Raw genomic sequence first — 23,283 nt, forward strand, 5'->3', positions numbered from 1 at the left:
ATGTGGGGAGTTAGTATTTAATTCACACTTGCTTTGCACTCCTCCCTTGGACTTGATACTTTTAGCCACACTACAGTACTATTGTCCTGTTTTTACTTGTAATCTCTCGTGATTTCACTGCTGTTCCAAGTCATCTTGCCCCAGGCCATTCAGATTTTCATTATAGAGTTTGCTCGAGTGCAAATGTAAATTTCACTTCGTATTGGATTCGATGCACACTTACTGCGTTGCTTACTTTCCACATTCCAGTGACCATTAGTAGATTCTCATAACAGGATGTAACAAGCTTAGTGCATTGACTTTGTTCATTATTTATCTTAAATATTGTTAGCCCATTCTTACATGGAGCCAAAATTATCCTTGTACTTTAAGTATGTGGTCTAACATGTTATATTAAAAATTCTGTCAATCACACTAATCATTTGTACTTGAGTTTTGTTCTATATGAGCCTAGCATTATGCTACTTCCCAATATTTCCAGCACTCCATCCAAAGCCGGACCTGCTTCGGGGAACGAAGGAGGAACCAGGACATTCTCCAGTGTTTTCAGCACTACTTCAGAGAATTCCATCCTTACCACACAGTGCGGGTGAGTCTGACAAAGCGACAAAATAGGGTGGTTGGAGGTGTGTGCAGTGTTATAAACCCATCAGCTTGTTGCATTAACCTTCAAATGCTTTATACTCCATGTAAATGACCAAGTTACAGTAAACATTCTTGTTGACAACACATGCTCTCTGCAGGGAAAGAGTTAAGAACAATTTTTGATAATCTTCAAATTTGGCTCGTACACGCTGAAGAATTGTCATATTCGGTACACTATTGTATTGTAGTGTATAAAATTGATCATACTGTGACTGCTGATAATGTAAATAATGCATAGCTATCATCCTCTAATTACATATGTGGTGGTAATAATTCATGTTTTTTCTAGTGGGTTCAGAAGGGTCTGGATCTGTACTGCAGTTGCATTACTCTGGGACTGGGAGCACTGAAGCTGGAGATGTAGGAGGACGTGGAGAAACTTTAGAAGACCTCTTGACTATGCCACCTTCCCTTGATGCGGCCCTCAAGCTCAACATGTCCTTGCAGCGTAACTACCGAGAGAGCATTCAAGCCTTGGAGAGGGTCCTGCAGGATAATATCACTAGGCAGGTTAGCTTCACTTGACTGTATTGTGTGGGGATTTGTGTTAGGTGGACTAACCAGATACGTGAAAGATGTCTTTTCAATCAGAGATAAAATGGTCTTGTTCTGTAAGCTCTTTACTGATAATGCCTATCATATTCACACTTCATGATTATGCACGTGTCGTCTTATGCTCACCAATATATTTTCACATTATCTTCTACTCATTATACAGAGTAGCCGAAGCTCAACCCCCGCAAGCACAATTAGGCGAGTATATACATGCATACATATTTAACATGCATACATATTTAACATAAATGTTCACACATATACAGGGCATACTGTGTACATATTCACTAACACAGAAAAATGAGAGCAGTAATCAGGGGCAATGTGGCAGACTGGAGAGATGTTACTAGTGGAGTACTACAGGGTTCAGTGTTAGCATCAGTTATGTTCATTGTCCTTGATGACCAAACCACACACCAAAAGATGAAGAGACGACGACTTTCGGTCCGTCCTGGACCATTATCAACTCGATTGGGACCAACAGACCGAAACATCGTCGTCTCTTCATCTTCTGGTGTGTGGTTTAGTCATCATATCTTCAGCAATGTTATTGTGACTCATCGTCTTCATTGTCTATATAAACCATCTACCTGAAGAAATATAGAATTATATGAACATGTATGCTGATGATGCTTAGTTACTAGGGGGAAGATAAGAAATTTACACAGTTGTCATGCCCTTCAAGAAGACCTTGACAAAATAAATATATGGAGCAACACTTGACAAATGGACATTAATGGGAATAAATGCTGTATTGTGGAATGTGGAATAGGAGAAAATAGGCCACACACAAGCTACAAATTATGTGAAAAACTTTACAAAAATTCTGATAAAGAAAAAGATCTAGGGGTGGTTCTGGATTAAAAAAAAAACCTAGGTTCACTTGAAGAACATTGTGAAAAGAACATATACTACACTTTCCAACTTTAGAATCACCCTTAAATACATGGATGGCAAAATATTAAAGAAGTTATTCACAACCTTTGTGAGACCAGACGTCTTATTGTGAGACGATACCTACGTACCAAAGTCTTAATTAAGTTAACCATTAACCGAATATGCAGCAGTTGTATGGTGCCCATATCCCAAGAAACATATCAATAAACTAGAAAAGGTGCAAAGATGTGCAGCTAAACGGCTTCTGGAACTGAAGAACAAGAGCTACGAAGAGAGGTTGGATAGAGGTGTTAAATATACCAAAGCTAGAAGAAAGACAAAAAAGAAGTGATCACTACGTACAAAATGTTAACAGGAATCGACATAATTGGCAAAGAAAAATGTTTAAAAACTACAACTTCAAGAACAGGGGGACATAGGTTCAAAGTAAGGAAACAAAGCTACCAAAAAAAATTTGAAAATTCACTTTTGCAAACAGTGATGGAGGGTTGAACAAATTAAGGAGGTAGTGGATGCCAAAACTGTCAATTGTTTCAAAATGTTATATGACAGAGTACTGGGAAGATGGGACACCACAAGCATACCTCTCATCCTGTAACTACACTTAGGTAATAGCACACACACATGCACACACACACACACACATATGCACACATACACTCATCTCATGACTTTGTCACCGTTAAGATGTAGATAAGTCATAAGTTTATTTATTTTCAGGAACAATTGAAAGAAGAGGTGAGAGAAGCAAGATATACTTCATACACAGCAGAGGATGACCAAAAGTGGGATGGCACAGGAAAACCACCAATGCGCATCTCACACTTTTGTGTACCATATTTTAAAAATCGTAGTGGAATGAATGCTCCAAAGAATATTGATGCAAAATGGAAAGTGGACAATGGCTACTTGGACCTCTACACAACTCGCACTAGACCATGTACGTTACACTGCTTTCCTGAGCTCTTGCATTTGGGTGCTGCCTAAGTTATGACTGATCATGCACCGTCAGGCAAAATGACATTCTGGTAATGACACTTTGTGTAGAGAGTGTTAAGAGTGTCACTGTAGAACATTCACTGCAATCTAGAATGACAGATAGATCCATTTGTAAGATCTGAATGCACTGGGTCATGATTCTGTAATGGGAAATTTATTGTTTTTTAACAGTTCTCTTAGGTACGTCTTTACACAAGCTATACTTATTTGTGTAATTACCTAAGTGTAGTTACAGGATGAGAGCTACGCTCGTGGTGTCCCGTCTTCCCAGCACTCTTTGTCATATAACGCTTTGAAACTACTGACGGTCTTGGCCTCTACCACCTTCTCACCTAACTTGTTCCAACCGTCTACCACTCTGTTTGCGAAAGTGAATTTTCTTATATTTATTCGGCATCTGTGTTTAGCTAGTTTAAATCTATGACCTCTTGTTCTTAAAGTTCCAGGTCTCAGGAAATCTTCCCTATCGATTTTATCAATTCCTGTTACTATTTTGTATGTAGTGATCATATCACCTCTTTTTTCTTCTGTCTTCTAGTTTTGGCATTTTTAATGCCTCTAACCTCTCCTCGTAGCTCTTGCCCTTCAGTTCTGAGAGCCACTTAGTAGCATGTCTTTGCACCTTTTCCAGTTTGTTGATGTGCTTCTTAACCCTTAAAGTGCGCATCACGTCATATGATGTGTTGGACGTTGTTCCAGTCAACTGCGCATCACGTCATATGATGTGTTGGAGTACTACGCAAGATTTAAACGGCCCGCGGATACACGGGGTTCACCACACCTTCATCAGGGCTCTTGTAAACAGACACCATTTTAAAAAAAAATCGTGGGCCAAACTCCCGGGTGTTATTGGCCTCAGTATTGAGTGAGCAACCAAGCCTGACGCACGCAGCATGAGCTAACAGCACTGCTGTTCAGCTTGTGACCACAGCATCGCCCAAAAATGCTAAAATATACTTGTTCGTGCTATTATGTAGCGATGATATTATTACAGAAGACCCCTGCCTGTGATAAAACTGACCAGAGTTCTGATAATAGCAGGATTGTGGTGATATTTAGTGCTGTGCGCCATGGAGGGAGGAGTAATGCTGTGGGAGGGAGGATGGTGGCGATGTCTTCTGACTGTGTGTGGTAACGATTAATCTTATTCAAATATTCAATACCATGTGCAGACGAGGAGTCACAATAATGTGGCTAAAATATGTTGATCAGGCCACACACTGGAAGGTGGGGGGACGACAACGTTTCGGTCTGTCCTGGACCATTCTCAAGTCGATTGTGAATGACGACGCAAAACGTCGTTGTCCCTTAGCTTTTTAGTGTGTGGTTTGGTCAACATTCAATACCATGGTGGTTTGTACATCTTGTATCATCATTTGAAGCACAAACCATGTTGTTGCCTCTCTGAGGGGGTCAGGTTCTGGCTCGTGATCCCTGGTAGGCCTAGAACTCCATTCACACTGATGCCAAAGTCTAATGATAGTCTATCAGCCTGGATAGCTTCGGAGAGCCTCCGGGACTCTCCCAGAAAATGGCGTTTCATTACATTCAACGCTGGTTTTTTTGTTCTGTTGTGGTTAAAATTTAGCAATGATTACCCCATTCCTGCAGGTCTTTAGTTGATTTGAAAAGTCAAAGAACTTTAATATATTGATAGGTTCTCTGAAGTCCTTATCCAAGAGGTGTGAGTTTTAGTATCACTATTGTGTGCAGGACAGAATATGTAATAGGCACTTTGTTACTGAGTTCCTGACAGCAAACTTTTATAATTCTTTGGTTACCCTAATGTAAGCTGGAGTAGGGAAGATAATAGCAACTAGTAATTTTCTAGATAAGTTTTGTTGAGGATATATAATTTTGTTTGATATTTTTCAGGGATGATAACTGAGCGAGAGACTCTGGAGAAGGTTGTGTTACAGGAGTGGAAGGAGCAACAAGGCAGAGTATGGCACTCAAAGTTACGTGAGTTGCAGCGTAAGCAGAGGAACCTTGCCTCCGATAGTGATGATTACTTGGTATGTCACAGATGTTAAGCATTAAAAATATTAAGCTATGCAGTCATTTAATGATAGTTTAGTTGTCAGAGTAAGTATTTAATTATATAAGTCAGTGATCCTTATAGCCCTCTGTTAATTACTGTTTGTTAGTTATAAGTAAAATATTGATTCTCCCAGTCATATCTCATCTACACATACTATACAGTCTTATTTCTTGTAAATGTGTAATTTCTATTAGCAAGTTCATCATTGTTCAAGTTCAAGTATGTTTATTGAGACAAGAAAGAAATACATCTCAAAGGGATAGGGCGGTTTAGGCTCTTTCTCCCCCCCCCCCCCCCCCCCCCCCCCCCCCCCCCCCCCCCCCCCCCCCCCAGGTTGAAGTGGTAGTTAGTGGTTACCTGTGTTTGACTGCTCTAATACCTGGAAAGGTTTGGGCTGCTGACTGTAGCTTTGGATAACCCGCCAAGACTCATACACTGCAGGGATTGTTTCAAGCAGTTCCTGCTTGGTCATTACAGGTGACAAGGAGCCACTGGTGACATGCGCACTGTTGCTTGTAATAACCAACAGAGCTTGGTTATTCTAGGCTGCATAGTATCTATTCCAGTTACTATACAGACTCAAAGTTGTGATCAATTGTGATTTCTAAACAGTCTCAATTAAATAACCTGCTACCTGCTAGGTAACCCTAGTTCATCTGGCCACCATTAGATGGCAGCACCATCAAGATCTACAGAACAAGACCAGACTGTTTAATGTGACTTGTTTCTAGTGTGAAAGTGGTTTTCAGTATCATATACAGTATGTGGCTGACATCTTGGAGCATTCTCAATAGTACATAGTCAGAAACAAGAGTTTGCTGGTACATATCAAAACTGACCAGCTGTTTCTGCACCCTGCTGTTTGTACCACAAGAGATTGTTTCAGTACCTTTCATTAGACAATGTTAGGATAAAGTGAGCCATGGGGCCCACACCTAGGTTGCCAAGTTCCGACTCACAAAATTGTGTGGATGAAGTACATCTGATGAACTTCAAAGCAGTTCCTTTTCCATATTGTTGGTGAATCCAGTACCAAGTAGGAACTGCCTGCTATGTACATGTTGTGTTGGAACTAACAATGTTATCTGCCTCATTCATGATCCTGATCCAGAGGGAACAGTGGATCGTTCCTTATAGGTAACCAAATGCCATTGCTCACAAAGTTTCCATTCATATTTACTCAAGCTATATTTTTGTTTATTTCAGGTGAAAGCATTAGAAAATGAAATTGATCAATGCAAAAATTTCATTGATTCTCTTAACAAGACTCCTCCTGAAAGCTTCACACCTAAACTTGGAGCCAAAATGGACTGGGAAAAGATTGCAGCCCTAGCAGTGAGATTGATTACCTCTTTTTTTGTCTTTTCTCAAGTAGCATGCACATTGTCTGCTAGAGTTTTAAGTCCATCTTTTAGAGTAGAAAGCTAATGATACGATGAGAACATCATAATAGTCTGCCGAATTATTAAGATTCTCTCACTTTTGTGATATTCTAGGTGCCAGTTTGTATTGTAAGTCATACGTACAAGGCAGCTAATCTCAATTTAGTTTTAGACTGTACTGTAATACTGTTTATAAGAATACTTGATATCAAGTGCAAGTTTGTCTAAACTGAAACATGTCAGGTATGTTTTGAGTCTTAAGTTTTGATGGGTCAGTCATGTGTACAACAAGAGTGAAGATTTTAGTTACATTTGGGAAACTTGTAAAGTTACTTTGTGTCTACTCCATGGTCTAATCTTGCTATTGTTAGTTTGATAGCTGTTTATATACCCATGGAAAATATAATAATTTGTTGTCAGTTTGATGGTCACCGCAGCTCTGAAGAGTGCCAGTTGATATGGGAAAATCTCCTCCACCCAGACATAAACTGCTCACCTTGGACGGAGGAAGAAGATCTGACGCTGCAGGTTTGTACTTGCAGTTTATCAATAACTAATACTCTACCTTCTAGTGTGTAAGTATACAAGAGAAATGCTCTTTCCATTTCTACTTGTGCTAGATTTGTTGGTTATACTGTACATAAATCATAATTATTTTATATCAAAAGTACAATTGCAGCATGTAGAACTGTAGGATGTAGAACTTAATCTGGTCACGAGTGGACCACCAGCCCTGCCTCTCGTCTGTTGGTGTTACTGTAACTTGTAATCACTTAATCCATTTAATTATTTCTTATTTAATTATTAACAAAAGTTGACTGTTTACTCCATTATTGTAAACTATACACATGTAACTCACTCAACTTCTTAAAGCATGAAACACATGCTTGTGAGTCAACACAGTTAGCCAGTGTGAGCCACGCAGCTACATACGATACACTGCTCTGCAAAGACTAACTACTCATGACCTCTTCAATTCCATAAAAGAAATACATTATTTAATGATAAAGTGTGAAGGAAAAACATAATAAAATAAGTACCGCAGAGTCACATCACAGTGTGAACCCGTGTAAGCTCGAGCATTGACTACATCAGTTATTATAATTGGTCTCAATATATTTACCACCAGGGTTTAGCGTCTAGGTTTTGACTGCATAAATTTGGCAATTTAAATGTATTTTTTACAGTTCTAATCATTTTGTATCTGTTTATTTTATAGGAAGCAGTATTGAACTGCAGGTTCAAAAAACCAGATTGGGAAGCAATAGCCAAACTATTGAAATCTAATCGAACGCCTTTCTTGGTAAGTGCAGTAGTATTCTCAGGAATGGACTTTGACAAACTTTTAAGTTTTGGTATGCTTGTTATAACCTAGTCAACAGCTTTAATTATACTTTATGAATTGTGCATGTTAAAATGAAGGATATGATGATACGTATGAAACTGGACATCTTATCTCAGGCAATGCAGCGCTGGGTGTCTTTTATAGACCCAACACTACACCCAGCTAGGTGGAATCCGGAGGCCACGCAGAAGCTAATCGACACAGTCAATATGCTGCGAATAGGCAACCATATCCCTTGGGCACAGGTCAGTTATGAGGACTTTTGTTTTTTGCTTTAATTAATAAAGAAAACTAGTGTACTAAAAATTCTTTATGAAACTTTCCAAGGATGCCCTTCTTGCTCAGGTGGGCTCCTGGTGCCCTCTGCTTCTTTGGTGGGGACTTTGGCTTTGCTTTCTTGTTGCAATCCCAGTGTTTTTCTTGCGGTATTTACGTACGGTATGTAACAAAACAAAAAATAAGTTTAAGCATTTTATGTAATGAAATGGCCCTTTCTGACATCCTCAGTAACTTCCCCATGCCTGTTCTCATTACCCCTGAGAGTACATCTGAAGTTACATCAGATGTAACTTCCCTATGGGGTTGAAGTGTACATTATCTTGGGTAGGGATGTGAGTTTAAGAGAATGGTAGTATCAGTCAAGTTTTGTGACCTGACTTTCAATGGCTGAGAGCCCCACTCTGCATATTCCTGATGATGTCATGGGGCCTATGGTTAGGCCAATCAGATGATGAGTTAAGATTGTAGTTGCATTTTGATCATGAATAAGTGAGGTGTGGACTTGTCTACCCACACCAGCATCATTCAAAGGGAGGACTTAGCAACCATCACACGTGGACTCTACTGCTGAAAAATCATGTGGCCGACTTTCCTAAAGTATTGGAACTTTAGAAAAGTCAGCCTTGGCTCTTCTGGTAATTGACTTCTATAGTGGTGCATTGAGGTGTGAGCAATGGAGACAGATTTCTACAGTAACAATCACCATTCAGTTATGTCAGGTGAAGTGCGTATTTGTGAGAGAGAGAGAGAGAGAGAGAGTAGATTTCCTCTGTAAGTACGTACTTTGTAATTTTGTGTACACGTCATCTCACATTCATGGTACCAAAGGGTAGCCCAGTGGAGACTGGAGGAATTCTTAACTCAAGTCGGTGGGACTGTATTATGCCAAGACCCTCATGAGTGCTGATCATATCATCAAGTATATGTATGTGGTTTATTTTAACACATGTCAAACTAAATGTGCATGTAAATTTATCCCAAGCATCATTTTGAACTCCAATGATTGTCCTTTAAAAGACGGCAGTAATGTTAAGCAACTGTGATTGTGAAGCATGTCATATTGCAGAGTTAAGTTTAGATAATGCTAAACACCGGTTGTAGACTTGCTTATGACGCTTCGTAAAGTAAAGACAATTTTACCCCAACCATGTATGTATAAGTTTAAGTGTAATAAATTAGTTGTTGTAAGGTACACATGGTTGTATCAGTGAATCCCTTCTTCCTCAAATATAAATCTGTCGTCCCCGTAAAGGGTCACCATAGTATACTGTACTAGCACTACTGATGAGACTCGAAACTCTAATTCCTGCTTCACAGGTTTGAGTCAGACATGACCTATAATCTAGGAGAATTTATTCTGGACTTGGGTACTGTTGCTCTAAGCACTTGTTGATGACCACTGTGAGCAGTTGATCATCTTGCACTTGTATTATTGCACACTCAGATGGTCCAGGCAAAGACAATGAGGGAGATGGATATTCAGCTTGACTGCAGAAAGATCTGAGCTGTCATGTGGTGGCATATCTTATCTTGAGGTTATCTTGAGATGATTTCGGGGCTTTAGTGTCCCCGCGGCCCGGTCCTCGACCAGGCCTCCACCCCTAGGAAGCAGCCTGTGACAGCTGACTAACACCTAGGTACCTATTTTACTGCTAGGTAACAGGGGCATAGGATGAAAGAAACTCTGTCCATTGTTTCTCGCCGGCGCCCGGGATCGAACTCGGGACCACAGGATCACAAGTCCAGCATGCTGTCTGCTCGGCCGACCGGCTCCCCATGCTGTATATTGACTTGAGGATTGTTTACTATTGGCAAAGCAATGTTTATTTGGTTTTCTTTCATATCTCTTTTTGATTAAGATTTGTTATTTGTCATGCCTCTATACTTTCTGGGCCGTTTTTCCTGGTAATTGTGTTGATCCCCATCAACACTATGAACACTTAATTAGGATCCTGGTGTATGGTAGGCCTGTACAAGTTAAGAGGCCTGACAGCATTACTGCCTTGCAAGTATCTCTGTAGGATGGGAGTCTAATGCACCGAGGTGCTATTGTGGCCACACACACAAAGGCATTTGTGTTACATTCAGTGCTGGATTTTTGTACCATTCAATTTGGGTTCCCAAGAAAAAGAATAGAAATTAAGATTAAACGCAGCAGTGATAAATATTCATATAATTATCGAAGTAGTTAAATCTTTTCATAAATTGTGGGGCAATTTTCCTTGCATTGCCTGCATTATAGGTCTTAGTGGGATTGAACTGGCAACTCATCTTCTCACTGAAAGTAAACATTTACTCATTTATTCTGTTTTAATATTTTTTAACCTTGTGTCACTATAGAGTATCATTCCCCTTTTCTCTCTGGGCTTGTACATCCCCGCCCATGACAGTGGGAAATGGGAGTAATGAATATGAATGAACCTTACAAATATATGTAAGTAACACAGTATGTTAATATAGTTTGCTTGTCCATGCTCATTGTCATAACTCGTGTCTTAAATGATGCATTTGTTGTGTTGAAGGTGCACCAGCACATGGTAGGATTCAGCCGAACTCAGGTTCAGAGTCGGTGGAGGCTGATCAACCCTGAGCAGTCTAAAGGGCCATTCACAGTTGAAGAAGACTTCATACTCATTAAGGTAAAAAATCATGTTCTGAAGTGCACACAACTGTAAGTCTTAGAATTCATATTTGTAACTTTGCACAGCAGATTGACTAAATAGCTTTGAATATAATTCCTTAACCTTGGGATAATATATGTTGTATAGCTGTAATTAATAATTGGAGGAAGATATTGTTTCAGTTTAGGAAACTAATATTCCTTTGCTGGATTCTGACTGAGGAGGTCATGTATCCGGCCAGATGTTTTGTCACAGTGACTTCAGACCCATGAATGACTTACTGGCTTACTCTCATGGTATATACCTTCCAGTACCTGTAGTGTAAATAAACAGCTTAGCCTCACTGGGAGCCTAGTCCATGCCAGAAAAGCTTATATTAACCTCGTAGGATGTAGTTAATAACTATTTCTGTTCAATAATCCAAAAGTTGACAATACCACAGAAAATCTTGGAAAGTAATGATTAGTAGCGTGGGGGACACTTCAGCTGGTGTCTAAAGCTGTTAGACAAACAACACAAAACTACACAGAATTAATTAGTTTATTTGTTTAAATTAGACAGATTAAATACTGTATTTTAAACTATATAGCTGTAAGTGGACTGGAACAAATATAAAGGTTAAGGAAAAACCAAGAGGTCTTGCATGAGCATCATTGTGCCCCGTGTCCCCTGTGTCATGGGGATGGGAAGCAGTTAAGGGGAAAAAAATAGCATTCTCATGTAGAAAAAGATGGTTTAAAATATTATAAGTTAGTTATCAGAGATTAGAAGTACAGTAGAACCTCGAGTGACAATTGCCACAATTGGCGAGCATTTTGGGTAACGAGCGCTCAGATCGCCGACAATTCGTCTTGTATGGCGAGCGCTCGTTTGAATAACGACACCACTACATGATGGGGTCGCGTGGCTTCTCGCACATTCTCGAACGCCTCCGACGATGCAAATAATTTATGTTTTTCTGGGGCTAGCCCCTTCGGCTCCCCGGAGCTTACTAGGCTGATATGCTAATGTCAGACTTTGGCATCAGTCATGTGTATGTCGTTCTTATAGGCCTACCAGGGACCAGGAACCAGAACCTGGCCCCCTCAGAAGAGGCAAGGGGAGCAATGGCCTATAGAAACCCCTGTATAGTTGGAAGCATTCCATTTCTGCCATCGACCGGGTCAGGCACCCAGAAAGGTAAGCATCCCAAAACAAACCCCTATTCTGGTGAAAAATTGCTACCAAAACTCGAACAAGTGGATAGAGCTCCCCTAAAAGAAACGAGCAAACGATCATGACGTCACACGTCACCGCGCTGCTGTCTGCGCAGCTCCCCCCCTTCCCGGGAGGGGGAACCCCAGACCCCGGGAATATAGGGTAATAACACCACACACAATATTGTTGGGAGAGAAATTTTAGTGCGTCTGACCTTGAATGTGTGAGGGAGGCCTGAATGTGCCTGAACTAACTATATCAGCTTAGTTGTACAGTTGTGGTAAACAAAACATGTAGATACTTTTATAATGTCTGTATATAGTGAATAAAAGCAAAAACAGTATGGTGGGAGGAGTGAGGTGTTGAGGGAGTGAGTGGCAGCGAGTGGTTGGCTGGTGTGTGGCGGTCACTCCTCTTTGCTTTTTGACACATAATAGCAACTTAGTGGTTCGTTATGGGGAACAAAACATGCAGATACTTATATATAACCTGTGTATATAGTGTAATAACCGACAAAGTATTTGTTCACTGCTTGATGAACATAATATTTGAATCAACAATATGCACACTATAATTTTGAATACAGCTATGATTCACACATTTTATTATATAAATATATCACACTACACACTATTGAATAATATGACAGCAAAAAAACAAAGAAAAATCAATCAGAGACATTGAAATAATTAGGTAATTATCTCTTTGTGGCAACTCCTGCCTGACAGCTGGGGCTGAGCAGACCGCCTGGGACGTATGATGAGTTAGCGCCTGTTTTTTGCCAGGCTTCCCCGCCCTATAGTGGGCAAAATATGCCACTTACAATTTTTTTATTATTTTTCCCAGGATCAGAGAACACAAATTAATTAACAGGTTTAGAAGATTTTTTTTCGTTATTCGAAATTCGTTATTCAAGGTTCTACTGTAGTTACGTTCTCTCAGTGACCCCCAAGCTGGCTGATGAACTTGCCATTACTGACCAGACTTGGACAATGTCAGATATTCCAAAAAGACACTGATTCTATTGGAGGCAAAGGCCATGGCCATCTTCCTCTGCTTCCCTTATGAGGCAAGAAGCATATGACCAACCCATACTGGGCTCCTTCCATTTCTCTGTGACCCTCCTATGAGGTAGGAAGCATATGATCAGCCCATAGTGAGGCAAACTACCCTGACTGCAGTGAAAGTCCACATACAAACGACTACTCAATAAGTGATTTCGATGACTTCTCAGTCGGCACCAGGGGCCAGCCCAAGTATAATGGGCATCCTTAGCAAAGGCCAGGTGGGAATTAACAGCCTTTCAGTGGAACCCAGGAAGGGGTATTTTGTTGCACTTGAAAATTTTTGGGTAGTCCTATATAAAAAGATTGGTTCACATTAAATTTGAATTGTCTGAAAAAAATACTCTCATGATCTTAAATAATTTTTCTGTATTTTCAGGGTTTGCACATGTTTGGGTTAAACTTTGCCAACATCACTCACTTCATGCCTGGTCGCTCTGTTGCTCAAGTCCGAGAGAGGTTCAAGCGTACCATCTTGTCTGGTTTAACCACAAAGCCGTGGACAAGGTGAAAATGTTTGCTATTCGTCTCCTGCAGCTTATTCAAAGCCATCTCATTTCCATAAACTATTTATTGTGTGGAATGTCACTGCATGATAGCATGTCTCTTCATTTGATAAAGAATTTGCATGCTCATTCTTTATGGGAGGGACCCTTCAGGAGACTAATGCCAATAGCTCTGTGAGACCTGTCCTTGCCTGCCAGAAGAGAGGACCAGACTCTGGCTTACTGCACTAGATGAGGGGTGCTTGTGGATCAAAGGGTTATCCAAAATTGACGTAGCATATCATATTAATTATCTCTAATGTGCCAGCTACTTATCAACATAATCACTAATGGGATTTGAAGTCATATTCACTAACCATTAATGACATGTGTAATTGCACAATGATATCTGTAATTCATACATGTTCATACATGTTCTCAACATTTCCATGGAACACTTAGGAAAAGCCATAAGCAAGCAGCAAGTTTCCCATCAGGTCAAATGATGATCAACTTGCCAGAAGCAAACTGTGTCCAACACAAGGTCAGGTGAAGTATGGATATAAGCCGATCAGTAAAATAGCATCAGCAGTCTAGCTCCAGTAGAGGTTCAGTGATAATATTCTTTGAATTTTTTACCCGAAATCATTTATGTTTAATAAAAATCCACCAGAAAGCATAGGTGCAACAATACAAGTGACTGTTTGAAGGAAAGTGGGAACCCAAAGGTAAATAAGGCGAACTAACATTGCTGCGGGATAAAACCCCTAACCATAATGTGCCGAACTACCTCCAAATAGCTACCCAGGTCAGCCAGGGCCTCGGCTAGTTTGCCACCTCAATCGTTCACCTTCTGCCATTGGGTTGTGTCCTTTTCTGTCACGTCTTTCACTTGCATCATGCTTTCAGCTAAGAGGTTTTCCATTTTCTCCTTCAACTGATAACAATCTCATGGCTGGAATAAAATCTTTGTTACATCCAGATTTTGGTTGATTGTACAGAGGAAAAAAACATTTTTGTTCTTAAGAGTATTCATAATACTAGTATTTTGTTCAGTATTATGCCTACCATAGGGACCAAGGATACCTCCCTCAGTCACCTGCAATTGAAACTTATCAAGTTTATATTTTTTTGTTTTTCCAACAGAGCTGAAGATGATATATTGATTAGAGAATGCAAAGTTGGTCCAAAGAACTGGCGTAGGATGATCATGCTACTTCCTCGGCGCAACGCTTGCCAGATACGGAGCCGATACCATACAATTCAAGTTTGGCAGACTCTCACCGATAATAATATGGTAAGAATGACATTACTAACAGCATGAATTAGGGTTTTTGGAAGAGCTTCCCAGAGGCCCAGAGGCTTCCCTGGCTCCCTCCCTCCCTCCAGTTGGCGGTTTCATGATGTTTTGATGCTTAGCCTCTGAACTGGTATGGCTGGGTCACCGGCACAGGGGTGTAGGTACAGATGTGCATATCACACCTTTCTTCCCCCCACTCCTGGGGAGGGGGGGGGGGAATGAAAAGGGGGGTAAGGAATGGTGCCTAACCACTTGGACAGTCAGGGATTGAACGTCGTCCTGCATGAAGCTGCGCGTGCCAGCAACGAGGTAGTGGAATGTGACTTTTGCTTGTTTGCTTGTTTCAGTGGGATTGGAGGGAGTTCTGCCTCTCTGTTCGGTTTTCAGTTACAATTTTCTTAACATGTGGGGTCTGTTTTGTTATGCCTACCTTTCTGGGTGCCTAACCCCAGTCGATGGCAGATAAGGAAAACCCCCAACCACAGGGGATGTTTTCCAGGGCCATTATTCCTCCCAGTGCCTCTCTGAGGGGGCCAGGTTCTGGCTCATGGTCCCCAGTTGGCTGAACTCTTATGACTAATGCCCTGATCTAATGAATTGCATATTAGCTCTATAGCTCCAGGGAGCCTCTGGGGCTCACCCAGAAAATGGTGTTTCATTACATTCAACGCTGGTTTTTTGAACAACAGTAATATCACAATAATAGATGTATCTATGAGACAATATTGAGGGTATGCTATGGGATCATGAGGTGGTGAATATCACTACTGTACTGACACAAATTTAGGTCGGTATCTCACAATGACACCCGAGTGTGGGTGGACACCTCACACCACCTACACCTGGGTGTGGGTGGACACCTCACACCACCTACACCTGGGTGTGGGTGGACACCTCACACCACCTACACCTGGGTGTGGGTGGACACCTCACACCACCTACACCTGGGTGTGGGTGGATGTATGCATCTCATAAAAGCTTAATTATTTTCTCTCATTCAGTGCTTTCATGCATCACCTCCATAAAGAATGGCTTACACTTACATAGGATATATTTGTAATGAAAGCAAAGATCTGTTTAAATATTTTTTATTATAATTTCTGCAGGAACCACCACCCTTGTTTCCAGTAAGCATGACGGTTGATTCAAACCTGATCTGGGAAATCCGCAAGAACATGATACTCGAAACCAATTGTGTCAAGGAGATGGTTGACAAGAGTCGCAAAGGAATGAATGTGGTAAGGGAAGATTTTTGTTTTAAATAGCGATCATCTTGGCTCTTGGGATATGTTCTTAAAGTTAATAGGTACTGTTGTTTGAAATTAGAATTGGTATTAATTTGCTTCTGACAAAGAATGTTCTTTCCTGCCACACGTCCCCCAGCTATGGTTGCAGTTGTGGTGGTAAGTACAGTAATACATTCGGGAGTCAAAAATGGTCAGGGCACTCCCCAATGCTACTTTCCAAAACATTTGTTGTTTAGGTACCTGTTCAAACTTAGGAGTACTAGACTGTATCAATGTTCTTTTATTTATTGATTATGTGTTTTGGGGGTTATTTAATATGACTTTTAGTGTTTGTAACATTATATAAATGTATAATATAATAAATTTAAAAGTATTAGTATACAATGAAAACACAATAGAGCTGGATTTGATGGAATAGATTCCCTGACTAGTCGAAACAAATTTTGGCATAGCCTCAGTCATATACGAAATAGGGTGGCCATGCAACCAAGGCCACCTCGGTTCATCAGACCGATTCAGGTAGGCATATAGAACATTATTTTCAACATTTTGACTGTTTATGTGCCTTTAATTGTTAACATTTCTGGTAGGGACCCCTCAGTAGCTGTCTGAAGTTTCTTTTGTTACCACCAAACATTACCCCAACCCCATTTCTCACCTACTGAGAGTGAGGCACAGAATCTGGCTCACGCCTGAGGCGAGGGGACCAGGGGATCAGAGTTCTACTCTAGAACTGGGGAAAGACGCATAAAAAAAAGCATAGGTGCAACAAAACAAGTGATTGCTTGAAGAAAAATACACCCATAGGTAAACAAGGCAAAGGACCATTGTTGTTCATTTAATCCCCTGTCTGTGATGCAGTGGACTGTTACTAGATTGTAACCAATTGTCAACCAGCTTGCCTTCTTTTCCTCTCCAATCCTCCACCTGGTGTAGCCCATCCAAGACCTGCAGCTTCTGGTGGGCCCGATATTAGCTTCTCCCTTTCAGCTAAGTTGTTTGTGTTGGTTTTCTTTTGAAACATTATGTCCTGTCTAGGGGGGGGGGGGCAATGCTTTTATGTTAGGCTTCACAACTGTGTTTATACCACCAACATTACATGTGCCGTAGAATCACATTTTGCTTTAATCATGACTAGGTTTAACATACCTGGGGTCAGTTTCATTTCACTATACCCTCACCAGAGATACCTGGTGGTGATCATGCACATCACAGTAAGAGTGTTTGCACCAAAATATTGATTGTTTACCTGGGGGTACCTAATTTATTTAAAGCATTAACTCTTTTGTTGTGTGTGTACTATCTAGTGGGTTAATCCCTGGTTTAGAGTTGTCTGATCTTAACACTATCGCTCTCTTTGGACACCCCTTATGTCTACTTTTTTTCTTTCGTGTCCTAGCTTTGGACACTACTCGCGTCCAATACAAAAAATATTTGTATAAAATTCATTTTCTATCCAATCGACTTCGGCATAGATTCAAAATGAGCGCCTTTAGAGTGCACACAATTTGATATCAACATGAAAGATGTAACACAAAACTTGATGTCAGAACACCTGAAAGATTATAAATACGTTTTTGGGCAAAATATTAAAATATTTGTTAAATTTACATTTTTTGTGCTATTATTATGGGACTAGTTTTAAAATGCGCGCCATTACATTGCGAACAATTTGATACTAAAATTAAAAATGTAACACAAAATTTTATGTCAAAACACTGGAAAGATATAAATAATTTTGTGATGATGAGCATCCAAAATTAAAATATTTGTTAAAATTCCATTTATTGCACTATTATTATGACTAGTTTTAAAATACACGCCTTTATATTGCTAACAATTTGATACCAGAACGAGCGACGTAACACAAAAATTAATGTTATCAAACTGAACGAGTATACACATTAGGCTGGGGGTGTGATAATTGGTTCTCGTTCACGGATAACTTTAGGCTTTGCTAAGGAAGTCACGCTCGGCATTTTGGACAATATATGCATATACACCTGCAGGGAATTTAATTGCAAACACATTGATACCAAAACGAATGACGTAGCACAAGAATTAAGGTGAGAAAACTGAAACGAGTATACACATTTTACTGATTTTGTGCGCTCACGGGTAACTTTTCCCAACTTTAGGCTTTGCTGTGGGGGAGTCAAGCTTAGCTTTTGGACCTTATGTGCATATACACCTGTAGGGAATTCTATTGTGAACACAATGATACCAAAACGAGTGACGTAGCACAAGAACTAAGGTGAGAAAACTGAAACGAGTATTCACATTTAGTGTCGCCGAGCACTCGCCCGCACCACCAGGCCTACTTCGTGCATACGCGCGGAGCGTACGCCCGGGGCGCAATACTATTAAGTCTTGACTTGTATAGTGATGCAGATTCTGGTCATGGATGCCAGATGGTGTGATACGAGTGTTAGTGACCTGGTGTGCAACGCTGAGGTCTGATTATAACAGTGTATAAGCCTGAATGGTCGCTGGGGGCTCACCAAAAAGAGCATTTAATTGTATTTAATGAATAATTTATTATACTGTGGAGTTCATGGAGTCAACTAACATTATTGTATAACTAACATTCAATTAAAACCATTATATATACATTACTGTATATGCTTAGGAATAACTATAATTTTGCTCATATTGTATTTGCACATTTTGAGAGACTTTATTTTTGTACTTTTTAGATATATTTTGACCACACACATTTGTATCTTTGAGAGTGATCTTTTATTGACTATAGTATTGGGAGAGTTATTACAGTTTAATTGACTATACTAATACTGTATACTGTAGTTATTTGGCTATCATCTTTTATTATGCAGAAAAATGTTGTAAAGGAGTTGGAAAATCGCCGCCTTGTCATCCAAGCCCGTAAGGCGAACCGGTCAGTGGAGAGAATGAAGCGTGCAACAGAAAGGCGGGGACGAAGACCCGGGATTCCTAATCCTCACTTTGTCAGTTTGCAAGACCTCCTGCTGATAGAGTTCTTCATACCTGGAAGAAGTTATCAAACAGATTTTTCACATACTTGTGAGTATAAATTAGCAGTTTACCCATTGTTGGTGTTAGTGGGAGTTGATTGTGGGTGTTGAAGTATTGTTGGTGTTAGTGGGAGTAGATTGTGGGTGGTTGAAGTGATGTTGGTGTTAGTGGGAGTAGATTGTGGGTGGTTGAAGTGATGTTGGTGTTAGTGGGAGTTGATTGTGGGTGATTGAAGCATTGTTGGTGTTAGTGGGAGTAGATTGTGGGTGGTTGAAGTGTTGGTGTTAGTGGAAAGGGGAAAGCGAGACAACTTGCTGCAGTTGCCAACCCAAGGCGACACAGGCCCATGAGCCCGGGAACGACATGAGACAATGAGCAGCCAGGCCCCTGTACAACCGCCAAAAGTCCTGGCTGGCAGAACCCAAGGAACTTTTGGAAGGTGGCCCCAAGCCCCAAGGGCAGTACTTACAGGGCACCTAGGGAAGGAAACCCTACGCATATGCAGCCCGAGTAGTGGAGAATCACTCCCGGCTCACGCACCACTTAGAAGACAGTCACCACACTCTAGGTACAGTGCTGAAACAGCCACCAGAACCGGAGCACACAACCGGTGCCTCTGGCATCAGCCGAAGAACTGGTGGTTGGATAGCCGGCGTGAGAGGTCTGGGGCTTCCCCTTCCCCCTCCTGGGCAGGGGGAGAGCTGCACAGACAGCAGCGTGATGACGTGTGACGTCATACTAGTTCGCTTGTTTTTTGTTGGGGAGTTCTATCCACTAGTTCGGCTTTTGGTAGCAATTTTAACCAGAATAGGGGTTTGTTTTGGGATACTTACCTTTCTGGATGCTTGACCCAGTCGATGGCAGACATAGAATGCTTCCAACCACACGGGGGTTTGTATAGGCCATTGCTCCCCTTGCCTCTCTGAGGGGGCCAGGTTCTGGCCGTGGTCCCCAGTAGGCCCTAAGAACTCCATACACATGACTGATGCCAAAGTCTGACATTAGCATATCAGCCTTGGATAGCTCTGCGGAGCCAATGGGGCTCCCCCAGATTTTTTTTTTAATTTATGTAATTGTTTTGTGTTTGCAGTTAGCAGTATCCGTGAGAACCTGATTCTCCTGTGTAAGTTCTTCCAACTGAGGACGCTGAGAGAGGTGACCCCTTCAGAGAAGGTGGTGGTGACCGTGTTTCATCTCAAGAGTGATGACTTGGATGTGGTCCAAGAGCTCATTACCAAACACACCCACTCTGAGGAGATTGAGTATAGTATGTTGTGTATGACTCGTTTTCTTAAAGTGGAGCCCCCCTTTTACAAATATAAATTGAACACAATTGGTCAAGAAATTCACTCTTATTTTATATAGATTTATAGCCTAAAGTACACATTGTAAAGCCTAATGAATAAAATATAAAATAATAACGATTTACAGGTGCGGAGTGCGAGGCATGTTTGGCAAGCCGACCAGAAAGTATCCCACTTATTCCTGCTAACCAAACCACTCTGGGTGCACTTGCATCTCTCTTGCATCACCGACCCAAGTTGATTGAAATGGCTACAAGAAAATTCATATTTTACAGGTAATGATTTGAACAAACATTTGTATACTTCATGACTATATTCCTTATAGGGTAGTCTTTTATATTTGAACATGTGCCAGTCTTTGGACATGAGCAGCTTAAAAAACTCCAGTTCCTTGATCTTTTGGTAGAACAAGTGCATAAAACTGAATGAATGTCTGGTAAACAAACCGAAACCATAAAGAAGATAAAGAAACAAAGCATAAATAGTGTTCTTGTAAGGAATAGTGAAGAAGCAGATGGTGAGCATCGGGCCAGGGTGAGACAGGGACCCTAGGGGAGCATCGGGCCAGGGTGAGACAGGGACCCTAGGGGAGCATCAGGCCAGGGTGAGACAGGGACCCTAGGGGAGCATCGGGCCAGGGTGAGACAGGAACCCAAGGTGAGCATCGGGCCAGGATGAGACAGGGACCCTAGGGGAGCATCGGGCCAGGGTGAGACAGGAACCCAAGGTGAGCATCGGGCCAGGGTGAGACAGGGACCCTAGGGGAGCATCGGGCCAGGGTGAGACAGGGACCCTAGGGGAGCATCAGGCCAGGGTGAGACAGGAACCCAAGGTGAGCATCGGGCCAGGGTGAGACAGGGACCCTAGGGGAGCATCAGGCCAGGGTGAGACAGGAACCCAAGGTGAGCATCGGGCCAGGGTGAGACAGGGACCCTAGGGGAGCATCGGGCCAGGGTGAGACAGGGACCCTAGGGGAGCATCAGGCCAGGGTGAGACAGGGACCCAAGGTGAGCATCGGGCCAGGGTGAGACAGGGACCCAAGGTGAGCATCGGGCTAGGGTGAGACAGGGACCAAGGGTGAGCATCGGGCCAGGGTGAGACAGGGACCCTAGGGGAGCATCGGGCCAGGGTGAGACAGGGACCCTAGGGGAGCATCAGGCCAGGGTGAGACAGGGACCCTAGGGGAGCATCGGGCCAGGGTGAGACAGGGGCCCTAGGGGAGCATCAGGCCAGGATGAGACAGGGACCTGAGGTGAGCATCGGGCCAGGGTGAGACAGGGACCCAAGGTGAGCATCGGGCCAGGGTGAGTGAGGGAGGGCTGGCTGGGTGTGACAGCTCACACTCGCGGTGTTCTGAATGTGTTGATGGTGAATGTATATAGTGTGTGACAGTGTATAGTCTGTAAATAGACTGTATATATACATAAATTAGCATGATGCATGGTAAATATGTGCAACATATGTGTACACAAGTGTCATGCACGTAACAGTGTCCTTGGACAGTACGGATGTTTTACTGCCATAATATAGTGTGCCTGTTCATTATACATAGGATTAGCATGTAAAAACAAATAAAATGTGTTTGGAACTGTGCGCAAAAAATGAAAAAAAATATATTCGTGGCAACACGCGCACCCTGCCCCGGGCGCCCCACCAGCCCCGGGAGTATACGTCACGGGCGAATGGGGAATGATGACGTCATGCGCCATCTTACGGACCCCATAGCAGCCAAAGTAAGTACAATTTCGAAATTCCGTTGCTATACCTATATACAGGGAGGGGTTTTTGACACTTTCAGAACAAAAAAAAATAATTTTTTCCCGAGAATTTATTTCTTGCGCACTGGGGGGGGGGGATGTCATATTTATAGGCCGTGCAGTTAAAGGGTTTAATTAGAGAATGAACGCTGGGATGAGTGTGTCACTGAGCCTAAGGAAAGGGTTAGCAGGAATAAAAATCAATGGGAAACTGAAATGAAAGGAAAGTCAACAAATTAATTGATGAAACCCGTAATGCAGAAGCACAAAGAAGCAATGTAACAGTTCATACCTCACAGGAGGGAAGTGGACAAAGGAAGAACAGCAAACACATGGTTCAACGGACAGCATAAGGAAGGAAAAGGAGAGGATAAGGCATGAAAAAAGTATAGGGAAAAAACTACAGAAGCAAATTAGAAGGCACTTAAGAGGGCCAGGAATGAGTACACAAGAAATAAGAGGCAGCAGAACAATAGTTTGAAAATGACATTGTTGCAAAAGCACAGAGCCAACCTGAGCTGCTGCCCACTCATATATGGTGGAAAACAACAGTATGAGACCATACAGTGAGACTGTAAGAACAGAGAGAAACATGCTTGGAAAATGACAAAGAAGTGTATAAAGAACTTGACAAAAGGTTCCAGGAGGTCTATAACCGGAGCCAGATTGGTGTCCAAGTAGGGGGTGACAACACATGACTAGAAACAACACTACAGAATTGAAGTTAATGTAGATGAGGTAAAAAAAAAAGACTTCTTGGGGAACTGGATGCAGCAAAAGCAGTAGGCCCAGACCAGCTATGACCATGGCTACTGAAGGGAAGCTGCAGAGATCTTGTGTTACTCATTAACTATATGCTCAACGTTACACTAGAGGCTGGAGAGCTACCAGAAATATCAAGAAAGGCAAATGTAGTTCCAATATTCAAGAAAGAGAACAAACAGGAAGCACTAAACTATAGACCAGGGTCTTTAACATGCATTCCATTCAAGATTCTAGAAAAAGTATTGTAGAACATTTGGGAAGAGTAAATTTTATAACATAGGCATGGCTTTACATACACCGTCATGGCTTAATTAAATTAACATAACAATGAGATGGTTTGACATAATACTGCCATGGCTTTACATAACACCACCATGGCTTAACACTGCCAAGGCTTTACATAAGT

At 41.6% G+C, this 23,283-nt stretch overlaps 1 protein-coding gene across 2 annotated transcripts in view; it reads left to right on the top strand.

Moving 5' to 3' along the window:
- Positions 1 to 23,283, top strand: part of LOC123747003 (uncharacterized) — a 47,230-nt gene that overhangs the window by 3,930 nt on the left and 20,017 nt on the right. For both annotated transcript variants that reach the window (XM_045728925.2, XM_045728926.2), the window contains exons 3-17: positions 482 to 589; positions 935 to 1,155; positions 2,818 to 3,037; positions 4,972 to 5,111; positions 6,344 to 6,472; positions 6,940 to 7,047; positions 7,739 to 7,822; positions 7,981 to 8,109; positions 10,666 to 10,782; positions 13,405 to 13,532; positions 14,657 to 14,807; positions 15,917 to 16,048; positions 18,892 to 19,099; positions 20,142 to 20,318; positions 20,483 to 20,630. In XM_045728925.2, coding sequence (XP_045584881.2) covers positions 482 to 589; positions 935 to 1,155; positions 2,818 to 3,037; positions 4,972 to 5,111; positions 6,344 to 6,472; positions 6,940 to 7,047; positions 7,739 to 7,822; positions 7,981 to 8,109; positions 10,666 to 10,782; positions 13,405 to 13,532; positions 14,657 to 14,807; positions 15,917 to 16,048; positions 18,892 to 19,099; positions 20,142 to 20,318; positions 20,483 to 20,630 — 2,200 coding nt within the window. The remainder of the gene's footprint in view (positions 1 to 481; positions 590 to 934; positions 1,156 to 2,817; positions 3,038 to 4,971; positions 5,112 to 6,343; positions 6,473 to 6,939; positions 7,048 to 7,738; positions 7,823 to 7,980; positions 8,110 to 10,665; positions 10,783 to 13,404; positions 13,533 to 14,656; positions 14,808 to 15,916; positions 16,049 to 18,891; positions 19,100 to 20,141; positions 20,319 to 20,482; positions 20,631 to 23,283) is intronic.

The sequence above is a fragment of the Procambarus clarkii genome, chromosome 87 (genome assembly GCF_040958095.1).
Source record: "Procambarus clarkii isolate CNS0578487 chromosome 87, FALCON_Pclarkii_2.0, whole genome shotgun sequence".
NCBI lineage: Eukaryota > Metazoa > Arthropoda > Malacostraca > Decapoda > Cambaridae > Procambarus > Procambarus clarkii.